We start from the raw sequence: 11,641 nt of genomic DNA, 5'->3' as shown, positions 1-11,641 counted from the left end.
CTGCAACAGCTGAAGTTTCACCAGTGCCACAAAACACTTCCCAGTATCCAGCTGGTTAACTTCTGTATAATGGAGTCTGAGGTCCTGAAAGCTGCAGTCCAACGCACGCCACCTTAGGAATGAATCTCCTTCGCTGTAGAAGTCCTTGCTCCTTAGGAAGTACACCTGGGCTTCCATGACTCAAGTTCTGTTGTTAGTGCAATTCATCAAAACAGGAAAGATGGTGCCTCTTGTTTTATCAAAACAAGAATTCACACAAGCTTACTGGATGGCTTTTCTCCACAGGTAGCCAACATGCACACCATTTGCCTGTGCTGTTTTCCCTGTTAATAAGTGGGATACAAGCCAAAGGATGACAACTGGTGGATATTCTTTACAGGAAATGTTTGTGCTTTAAACAGCCGCCTGCTGTTTCTGTGAGAAGCCCCCAGCCATATGTGTGGATTACTCTGGTGCAAGGAACTGCATGCACAGACAGTATTTTCCACTCCTGTGCCTTTAAAACAACTATTCCAAAGGACCGTTTTGAAAGTAGAGTGTCATACCCTGCCATGCCGTGTCAGTGTCACCAATCCCAATTCTCTTCTGACCAGGTTATGGGGAGGGGAGCCCTAAGTTCTGCTGCTGCTCCGCCCCTCCCGAATTTTTTTAGCCACTATATCTGATCAGTTTCCTAACAGGTACTTCGTGAAATACTTCCAAAATCTGAATTTAGACTTCAGAGTGGGGAGGATGCGGGAGGCACAGGCAAAAGAGGGAAGAGCCAGGAAACCCGTCATGCAAGGAAATGTCCCTCTTGCCCTCCGAAAGTATTGCTGGGTGAGATACCGAGCCTGCTCGTGGGGAAGGCGGAATAGAAATTTGAAATAAATAAAAAATGAAATCCTGCGCTTCAAAATCTGTCCCCAAGTAAATTCCTTCTGTTAGTCAGCAAAAGGGCTAGAAATGTTTTAATTAAAAAGGGTGAGGTGACTAGCCCCTGCAGTGGTGGGTACAAGGAATATACCCTCCCCCCCCCGCCCCGATCCCCAGGGAAGTACAAAACGTGTTGGCTTTGAAGGGCTGGAGCAAGGGCCTTCTTTTATTAAGCGAATCTGGGTAAAGTGCTATCAAAAAGGCTTTACAAAATTGTTCATCTTTAATATACCTTCCCCTTTAAATAAGGAGGGGAATAAACCAGACCCTGAAGTCAGTTGGAACAGGATCAAGCTTGAGACCAGACGCCATCTCCAGGCCTGTATAGTGGGGTGCAGCCTTTTTCTTTGGAACAGCAGATGCTCTCCCCCACCCCCATCACAAATTGTTTTTCAACTCCCCATAGCCTCTGCTGGAGAAACGACGACCCCTTGAGGTGGTGGCAGTGAAAGGTGCTGTCCAGTTGTAGCCGATTTATGGTGACCCCTGTTGGGATTTTCAAGGCAAGAAATGAACAGGTGGTTTGCCATTGCCTGCCTCTGCACAGTGACCCCGGATTTCCTTGGCAGTCTTGCCTCGAGGTACACAGGCTCAGGTTAAGGAGTGTCACAGGAGTGGTTGCACTGGAAAGAAAGTAAGGCAAGAGCATGCACTATAGTGCCCATACTTCAGGCCGCAGAGGTGGTGGATGGTTTCAGTCTTGGAATGCAACTGCCACATGCACACACCCAAACAACAATGGGGGCTATTTAGCTGGAGGTGGACTCAATCTAACAGCTTCTTCCTTCTGCGTGTGAAAGTGACCAAGAGTTGACTCTCAAGTGGAACTACTGTAGAGGAGGGGAAGTCTACATACACCAGCCAGTGTTCCTTGGACAAGCAACGAAAACCCAGTGAGTGCTGGCTATGTAGTCCATCCCACACTGAAATGAGGTGGTCCTTCCACTTGACCGTCAATAGTAGGTGACTTTCAACGTGAACGTATCTTAGGAAAAGGGGTTGATCTGAATCCATCTCAAGTTGCTGCATCTGTGCTGGAGTATTCTTGGCAGCTGGTCTGCTGCTTCTGTGATAAAACCCAGACCAACTGGACCACACGCTGCCTTTCACAGTGGGATAATAAATATTTTAAAACATTATTGTGCATAAGGTTTAACTTAAATCTTATTTAAATAAATGAAATGCTTAAAGTGCCTTTATGGTTTTTCCCCTTGAGATGTTTGGAAATGTGGAACATTTCTCACCCCCGTTCCACGTCAGCATTCATGTTCGGGTTTTCACTGGCAGGGTCTGCTTGCAGTCTGTGGTGCTGCCATGTGCTTCAGGGAGGCCCACTGAATACTCAGTGGTAGCAATAAGCAACATGTCTAAGGTCGTCTCGGTACATTTGGCAATCAAACGGATGAATGGCCTGACGTCTCCTTCGTTGGCCACCTCCAGCACATGGTAGTACTCGGCCCGCTGTTCCTTGCGGATGGTGATTGGTGGGTAGCCTGCCTGCATGAGAATAAGGTTCATCAAGAGACGGGAGGTCCTCCCGTTACCGTCTACAAAGGGGTGGATGTAAACTAGTTTATAATGGGCCAAGGCAGCAAACTCCACTGGGTGCAAACTCATGGCGTCCTCAGAGTTGATCCACTGCACAAACTCAAGTACCTGCTTTTCAACATCCCGAGGGTGAGGCGGAATGTGGTGCCCCACAAATACTTGAGTAGTCCTAAATCTCCCCGCCTCCACAGGGTCCACATACCCCAGCACTCGCCTGTGGATCTCCAAAATGTCACTGAGGGTCACGGACCCTATTCTAGATACCAGTGTGGCGTTGACATACTTCATGGCAGCATGCATGCCGATGACCTCATTTTGTTCCACCAAGCTTTTCCCAGGAACGGCATAGCGGGTCTCAATGATGTGTCGTATTTCAGAAAGTGTTAAAGTGTTCCCTTCAATCGCTACGGTGTGATAGATGTGGTGGTAGTAGGACTCCTCCATAACCCGGCGCAGGGCAGAGTTCCCTTTTGGGATGGACATGACTTTTTGGACCTTGCTGTCGATGATGCTGAAGTATCTCTGGTCAATCTCCTCGACCAGGGGCAATGTCCGGTCACGACTGATCAGAGCCTTCTCGTTGTGGGGAGAGATCGTCAGAGCCTTGGAGTACAGGTAGTCAGCCTGAATGATGTCCTTCTCCTCTTCGGAGAAGAGGCCAAACTCTGTCAAGGCATCAACGTAGTCTGGGTCCATCTTGAGGGCGTGCAAAAAGAGCTTATGAGCTTTCTCCCGTTTCCCTTGTCTTTTCATCTCTAAGGCTTGATTCAGTGCTGCTCTGGCTTCTAACCGGACCTCTGAAACGACATCGCCGCCATTAGCATTAGCAGGAGATTGCATTCATGGACAACAAAGGTTCTGTTGCAGTGAGCATCCCAAGCGGAACAGAAACGATATAGGGGTCCCCATGATGGTAAGAAATTGGCCCTATTGTTTCATTTATTTATTTAAAACTTGGAGAGGGGTCTTTAATCCTTTCTTTTCACACTGTTTCCCTGATCTAGAGCAGCTTTTAGTGCCCAAAGGGAAAATGTTATCTGACTTCTACCTGTATTTGTTTACTCCATGGGTACATAGCATCAGTGGACACAGTGAAGGGGAGATTTAAGTCAGGGAAACAGTGTTGGGGAGGGGGAGGCTTAAATCCCCCACCACTAGTGCCCTGCTCTTGATCCAAGTTGGGAGTTGCTTTTAAAGTGAAAATTAAAATACTGAGAGATCCGATCACCTGGAGATCCGATTCATTTCTGATTTGTCCCTACTTCCGTTCCAACTTTGAGAATATTTTTATGAGGTCGCTGTAAAGTGTTCGCATTACAGCAGCAGAACCCTGTTCCTTTCAAATTTATTTATTTGTGTTATTAATAGTCCGCCGTTCTCACTGAGACTCAAGGCAGAGTACAGAGTACTCTGTGAACTGCCCTGAGCTAATGTGGGGAGGGCGGAATAGAAATCGAAACAAACAAACAAATAGAAGTATACGTCAGTACAGTCAAAGACATTTCAATAAACAATGTAATGGGTTATATAAATGCAAATTTGAAACCAACGGAAATCCAACACAGACCTGACGAATGTTGAAACACAGCGTACACAGTTCTGACATATTAACACAGAACTACCCAGTAGGATCATACTTAACAGCAACAGACAATACATAGTAGTAAAGTCTATGGTCCCTGTTTATGTAATACTAGCTTGATGCCCGTGCTTCACTAAAGGTATTTAACTACTTTAAATCCAGTTATAATACTTATGAGCATGTAGCATTCTTTTGGTTTATATATTTTTTAGTTGGTTTTGTAGTATAACAACATAATACCTGAGTTTCACAAAGGTGTTTGAATAGTGAAGCATGTTGAGGAGATGAGGTGTGGAATGCTGTGAGCCCCAATCAGCCTGCATATGTAAATGACCTTGAAAGGCTGGCCCAATCAGGGAAAAGTGGCTGAGCTGGCAGTGGGCAGGGGCGCAAGCAGGCAGCAGCCTGCCAGCCACCCAGGGAAGCTGTATCCCTTTGGGAAAACACATTTTACCCCTTTTTACCCCCTTAGGGGTCAAATTTCTTAAAATCCCTTCTTAGTGGGTGTTTGTATCATGAAAGGAATGTTCTCCCCAAATTTCATGTTTATAGGTACAGAGGTTTGGGCTGGGTGTTGATGAGTCAGTCAGGACACTTGTCTTTACAGAGAGAGATTTGCCACTTTCAACATGAATTTCCAAAGCAATTCATAAGGAAATTATAAAACCACATTAAATATAACACATGTAATAAATCTGAACGGCAACTGGCTGATAAAGCTAAGACTTGTGTAAATCCAGCGGCCCTGTCCCAGAACCCCATTTTCCTCTGCTCCTCATACATACCTGGGGGGGCTTTGGACTTCAGCACCAGCAGCTCCAGTCCAGCCGAAGTCACGCTGAGGCCAGTTGTCTGCCCCGTGTATCCGGTGATCCCCACGTAGCCCAGCCCCAACCTGCCCTTCAAGCAGCACAGGCCCTTGAGGATGGCGTGGCACTGCTCTTCGACAGAGGTCAGCGGGAGCAACAGCACAAGCAGTGAGGCCAGCAGGACCACCAGCGCCACTGCCCAGCGGACACGGAACCAGAGGGACAGCCATTTCAGCTCCGGATCTGCCACCGTGGCCACGGTTGCCATCGATACGAGGTTCATCTAGCCACAGCAGTGAGTGCGAAGCACATCCTCTGGCGAAGGAGTCGTCTGGGAACAGAAAGCATCTCAGTGGGAAGGGTTCCCTCGCCCCCGGCCCACAACCAAGCCACCTGTCATCCTTTTGAATAGCCCACAGTCACTCTTGGCCACTATCCCAGGCGGGAAGACCCACCCTTGGCACCACTTGGGGCCTCTGAAGAGTTGCCAGTTTGGTGTAGCAGTTAAGAGCGTGGGACTCTAATCTGGAGAGCTGCATTTGTTTCCCCTCTCCTCTGGACTGCAGCCAGCTGGGTGACTTTGGGTCAGTCACAGCTCTCTCAGCCCCACCCACCTCACAGGGTGATTACTGTGAGGATAATAACAACACACTTTGTAAACTGCTCTGAAGAGATGCTAAGTTGTCCTGAGGGCCGGTACATATTATTGCCAGGGCTGCGACTGGTCTTTTACCAGGACGGCTCACCCCCCATTTGGTCAGTTTCGTGCCCGCACCCAGGGTTGCCAGGCTCCCGGTGGAGCCTGGAGGTCTGGAACTACCACTGATCTCCAGAGATCATTTCCCCTGGAGAAAGGGGCTGCTTCGGAAGAGGGGCTCGATCACAGTACCCTGTGCGGAAACCCCCACCCTCCATGATCTCCAGACAGAGACGAGTTCCCTTGGAGGAAAAGGCACCCTGGGGCTACAACTTGCTGAACTCCAGCCCCTACCCAGGCGCCACTCCCCACATCGCCAGGTATTTCCCTGCCTGGAGCTGGCAACCCTACTTGCCCCCCCCTCCCGCGGGCTTCTGGCCTCCCCTGCCGCCTCCCCAGTTTGCAGTCGCCACAGGCAAGGGGGCGTCACCCCACCTCTGCCCTCACGCAGCCAGAGACCCCCCCCCAAAGCCCGGCCCCCTCCCCACCGACCCCCCTCCCCAATTCTGCCCCCCTCCCCCACCTCCAGCCGGCCTCTCCCTCCGCCTCTCACCTTCTCCCATTGACAACACCGCCTTCCTGCTTCCGGTCCCTATTGCCCCCCGCCTCCGTCGATCTCTTCCTGTCCCGCCTCCTCCAGCTGCTCGTCTTTCCACTCCCTCGCAGGCCATTGGCTAGCTTGCCTGTCTGTCTCGCTTCCGTCCCCGCCCTCCGGAACGCAGCGAGCGGGAGAAGAATTTGACTCTCTGTCCTCGTGGACCGCCGCGATTGGCTATCGCATTTGTCCGTCCGGAATGCCGGCTTCGGCCAATGGGAGGCCGAAGAGACGGCGATGGGTGGTTTTAAAAATCCTGCGCAGCCGGCGAGATGGGGTGGTTGCCAACCTCCAGGCAGTGCCTGGCGTTCGCCTGGAATGAGGAGTGAGCTCTAGGCTGCAGAAATCAGTTCCCCGGGAGAAAGTCAGGGTGGAGGGTGGACTGTGCGGAACATTTTAACCTTTAACATTTTAACATTTCAGTTGTTAACCTAAAAGTAGCAGTTCTCCTGCAGAGGAATTTCAAAAGGAGATTAGAATGCCAGACTGCTGAATTGCAACTGATAACAAAGCTCAAGACAATGCATCCACCTGGACTGAATAGAGACACAGACTTCCTGTCTCATTACCGATGCTGATTTCTCCACACCCACCACCCCTCTGCATACCCCACCCTATACAATAACGTCTGCCATTGTCATTCACCAGCCATTATCATTCAGTGTCTGAAATCACTCCACTCTGCATGATATAAGGACAGATCAAAAAGAGTCCAGTAGCACCTTTAAGACTAACCAATTTTATTTTAGCATAAGCTTTCGAGAATCAAGTTCTCTTCTTCAGATGCCTGATACAGAGGACTCACATTGTAGCTGTATCTGAAGAAGTGAGCTGTGGCTCAGGAAAGCTCATGCCCTACCACAAATTTTGTTAGTCTTATAGGTGCTACTGGAGTCTTTGCTTTTTTACACTGCTACAGACGGCTACCCATCTTGATCTACCTTTCAGGGCTGTTGTGAGAACAACTGGAGGAGAGGAGAACGTTGTCAGCTGCTTTTGGTTCCCCTTGGAGAAAAAGCCAGGGTATAAATGAAACAAATGAATAATAAACCTGGGGTTGGCAGCCCTTTGTTGTACCCGTTCCCTGCGATGGTCTGCTGACTCTCTTCATATGTGTACTATCTCCCGTGTATGATATATGGGCCACTATGCAGCCACCTTCTTGCACTGAATTTTTTAAACATGTTTTAATATGTTGTAAATGTGATTTTTATTACTTGGTTTTCCATGCTCTGAGCCCACTTGGGAGAGCAGTCTATGAAATAAATAAATTCATAAATCCACAAATAAATAAATAACAGATGCTTTCTAAACATCTAAGTTGGGTGTGTAGATTGGGGAGGGGGTGGGGTGGGGTGGGGTGGGGTGGTAAGTAAAACTACAGTTTTCTGAGGGTGGGGTGGTGGAAAATGAACTTGCTAGGTGGGGGGGGGGATTAGTTTAGAAAACAAAAATAAAAATGTCTTCTTTCTCCAGGAGATGGCAGCAAGCGATTTTTTTAAAAAAAATCTCTGTCAGTTGTGGATTTTGGCATTGTCGTAATGAAAAATGCCTTTTGAGGCAGAGAGACAGTTGAGAGAGAAGAGTTCTCGCAAGCCAGCCAATCCAAATTTCTGTATATTCACATATGAACCTACCTGACCACCCAGGTCATCTCCTGACAGTGGGGTTGCCGGCTCTGGCCCGAGAAATTCCTGGAGATTCGGGGGCAGTGCCTGTGGGGGATTTGGGGAGGGATTTCACCTAGCATCTATGTGTACCATAGAGCTTGCTAGGGGAACTGGTCTCTGGGAGATCTCCAGGCCTCACCTGGATGTTGGCATCCATACTTCTGAGGCCCTGCCTCGCGTGCCTCTGCCCTCTGAGGTTAGATAGGTGGCACCCCAAAAAAGGGCCTTCTTGATCAAGATGCCCAGTCTCTGCAACTCTCTCCCCAGAAAGATTCGTCTGTTTCCCTCTGTTATTGTCTTCAGGCAAGGGGGTGAAAACTTCTTTATTTTGTGTCGTCTCTCTTTCCTGATAGTGATGAATCCTTCTGGATAAATTGCTTGTACAAGGCAAGGTAGAAGACCAGTAGTCCCTCACCATTCATGGATTTGAGACTTGTGATTTCACTTATTCACAATTTGTGATTTCACTTAGTCGACAATTTGATCACATGATAGGCCTTCCATCTTGTTTTTGACCATCACTGTGACATCACTGTGATCCTTAAATGGTTAAACTCTACAAAAATTTGGGGTGGGGGTTGCTGCTGGGGATGGTTGAGGATTTACTGTCTACGAATGTCCCTAATTTTCAAGAATGCAGTTTATGATCTCCAGTGGTTTTCCTCCATTTTCCTCAAGACTAGGGGTGTGCAAGCCAAAAATTTTCGGCTATAGCCGAAAGTAGAAAGCCGAAAGAAGATTCTCTATCGTTAAAGCCGAAAGCCGAAACAAGAATCTCTTTCGGCTTTCGGCTTTCGGGATTCTTTCGGCATTATTTCGGCATTCTTTCGGCTTTTCTCTATGGGAAAATGTCTCCGTCTTCCAGGACGCCTGGAGGAGGCATTTTCCCACCGAATAAGCCCAAAATTGGTGGGGACCTTCCTCTAACCCTTCTCTAACAACCACCCAAGTTTCAGACAGATTGGACTTTGGGGGGCCATGTTATGGCCCCCCAAAGCAGGTCCCCCCATCCTCCCATAAGAAAGCGAAGGAGCAGCATATTGTTAGCATGCTGCTGCTCATCTTTCTTCATTATTTCCTATGGGGAAAAAATGAAGAGGCAGGCTTCCTTTGCCAGGGGTGGCATTTTGCATGCAAAATGCCCCCTTACCCTCAGGGGCCCTTCTCCCACCCCTCCTCCCACCCCCCACCAAGGCTCAGCCTGCTCCCACTTGGGGGGGCCATTTCATGGCCTCCCCAAGTAGGTGCTCTAATCTCTACCACTGACAGCTGGGGGAGGCTTGTGTTGCCAGGGGTGGCATTTTGCATGCAAAATGCCCCCAAGCCCTCAGGGGCCCTTCTCCCACCCTTCCCCCCACCCCCCACCCAGGCTCAGACTGCTCCCACTTGGGGGGGCCATTTCATGGCCTCCCCAAGTAGGTGCTCTAATCTCTACCACTGACAGCTGGGGGAGGCTTGTGTTGCCAGGGGTGGCATTTTGCATGCAAAATGCCCCCAAGCCCTCAGGGGCCCTTCTCCCACCCTTCCCCCCACCCCCCACCCAGGCTCAGACTGCTCCCACTTGGGGGGGCCATTTCATGGCCTCCCCAAGTAGGTGCTCTTTTCTCTACCACTGACAGCTGGGGAAGGCTTGTCTTGCCAGGGGTGGCATTTTGCATGCAAAATGCCCCCCAGCCCTCTGGGGCCCTTCTCCCACCCTTCCCCCCACCCCCCACCCAGGCTCAGACTGCTCCCACTTGGGGGGGCCATTTCATGGCCTCCCCAAGTAGGTCCTCTCAGCCCCTAAAGTCCACCCCTTACAGCCCCACACAAACCCAATTCCCCCCCAGCTGCCACACACAGACCCAAATCCCCACATTAGCCCCTCACAGACCCAAATCCACCCCCACCTGCCCCACACCCATAACCCCAGGAACAGGCTGGCAAAGGCCAGCCCTCTCCCTTTGTTCCCTATGCTGGGAACTTCTAAACTCTCTTTCCCTGGGCAATTCTGCACAGCCCAGGGGTGCCACAATGGTGGGCACACTTCTGAGTGCCAGCTGGTCCCTGTGAAAGAGCACCTGAACCACAGACACCCTCCCTCAAATTCCCCCACCACCTACAGAGATGGCTGGCCAGCCAGCCCCATTGTTCCCTATGATGGGAACCAACTGCACAACAAAGAATAAAACAAGAACAACACAAAATAAAGTTTTAAAAAAATTATTTTCTCCCTTCCAAAGTACAAGTAGGCAAAGCATTATGACACATTACACCAGCAGTCCCCCACACAAAAATTAAAACAAAACTCACTTAACATCAGAGAATCACAAAACACGATTCCTGTCAAAAACACTTTATTTCTTGAACAGCTTTAGGTTACACAGCAGGGGGGAACACCAAAGGGCATGGCAGCACTATCTTACACAAAAATAACACAACTCACTTAACATCAGAGAATCACAAAAGCACAATTCCTGTCAAAAACACTTTATTTCTTGAACAGCTTTAGGCTACACAGCAGGGGGGGAACACCAAAGGGCATGGAAGCAGCATCTTACACAAAAATAACACAACTCACTTCACATTAAAGAATCACCCCAAAAAATTGCTGTCAAAAGCACTTTATTTCTGTAACTGCTTTAGGTTACACAGTAGGAAGGCACCACAGAGCAGGAAAGCAGTGTACTACACAAAAATAACACAACTCACTTCACATCAGAGAATCACACAAACACAATTGCTGTCAAAAACGGTGAAGTGGGTTGTATTATTTTTTGTAGTACATTGCTATCATGCCCTGTTGTGCCCTCCTACTGTGTAACCTAAAGCTGTTCAAGAAATAAAGTGTTTTTGACAGGAATTGTGTTTTTGTGATTCTCTGATGTTAAGTGAGTTGTGTTATTTTTGTGTAAGATAGTGCTGCCATGCCCTTTGGTGTTCCCCCCTGCTGTGTAACCTAAAGCTGTTCAAGAAATAAAGTGTTTTTGACAGGAATCGTGCTTTGTGATTCTCTGATGTTAAGTGAGTTGTGTTATTTTTCTGTGTGGGGGACTGCTGGTGTAATGTGTCATAATGCTTTGCCTACTTGTACTTTGGAAGGGAGAAAAAAAAAATTTAAAACTTTATTTTGTGTTGTTCTTGTTTTATTCTTTGTTGTGCAGTTGGTTCCCATCATAGGGAACAATGGGGCTGGCTGGCCAGCCATCTCTGTAGGTGGTGGGGGAATTTGAGGGAGGGTGTCTGTGGTTCAGGTGCTCTTTCACAGGGACCAGCTGGCACTCAGAAGTGTGCCCACCATTGTGGCACCCCTGGGCTGTGCAGAATTGCCCAGGGAAAGAGAGTTTAGAAGTTCCCAGCATAGGGAACAAAGGGAGAGGGCTGGCCTTTGCCAGCCTGTTCCTGGGGTTATGGGTGTGGGGCAGGTGGGGGTGGATTTGGGTCTGTGAGGGGCTAATGTGGGGATTTGGGTCTGTGTGTGGCAGCTGGGGGGGAATTGGGTTTGTGTGGGGCTGTAAGGGGTGGACTTTAGGGGCTGAGAGGACCTACTTGGGGAGGCCATGAAATGGCCCCCCCAAGTGGGAGCAGTCTGAGCCTGGGTGGGGGGTGGGGGGAAGGGTGGGAGAAGGGCCCCTGAGGGCTTGGGGGCATTTTGCATGCAAAATGCCACCCCTGGCAACACAAGCCTCCCCCAGCTGTCAGTGGTAGAGATGAGAGCACCTACTTGGGGAGGCCATGAAATGGCCCCCCCCAAGTGGGAGCAGGCTGAGCCTTGGTGGGGGGTGGGAGGAGGGGTGGGAGAAGGGCCTCTGAGGGTGAGGGGGCATTTTGCATGCAAAATGCCAC

General features: G+C 49.4%; 1 protein-coding gene across 1 annotated transcript; it reads right to left on the bottom strand.

Moving 5' to 3' along the window:
* Positions 1-1,069: 1,069 nt before the first annotated feature.
* On the bottom strand, positions 1,070-6,154 carry FICD (FIC domain protein adenylyltransferase). The gene is made up of 3 exons (XM_054996506.1): positions 6,105-6,154; positions 4,831-5,185; positions 1,070-3,260 (listed from the first exon to the last, which is right to left on the bottom strand). Exons 2-3 carry the CDS (start codon positions 5,135-5,137, stop codon positions 2,179-2,181), a joined length of 1,389 nt encoding a protein of 462 aa, XP_054852481.1. The 5' UTR covers positions 5,138-5,185; positions 6,105-6,154; the 3' UTR covers positions 1,070-2,178.
* Positions 6,155-11,641: the final 5,487 nt, after the last annotated feature.

Source organism: Eublepharis macularius, chromosome 13 (assembly GCF_028583425.1).
Source record: "Eublepharis macularius isolate TG4126 chromosome 13, MPM_Emac_v1.0, whole genome shotgun sequence".
NCBI lineage: Eukaryota > Metazoa > Chordata > Lepidosauria > Squamata > Eublepharidae > Eublepharis > Eublepharis macularius.
Note: the sequence above shows the minus strand (reverse complement) of the source record. Positions and strands in the feature narration are given on the sequence as shown.

Excerpts from the sequence above, each read along its gene's own strand:
- FICD (XM_054996506.1), bottom strand. The coding sequence starts at position 5,137 with ATGAACCTCGTATCGATGGCAACCGTGGCCACGGTGGCAGATCCGGAG. Across the intron at positions 3,261-4,830 it reads GAAGTCCAAAGCCCCCCCAG|AGGTCCGGTTAGAAGCCAGA; the intron begins GTATGTATGAGG and ends ATGTCGTTTCAG.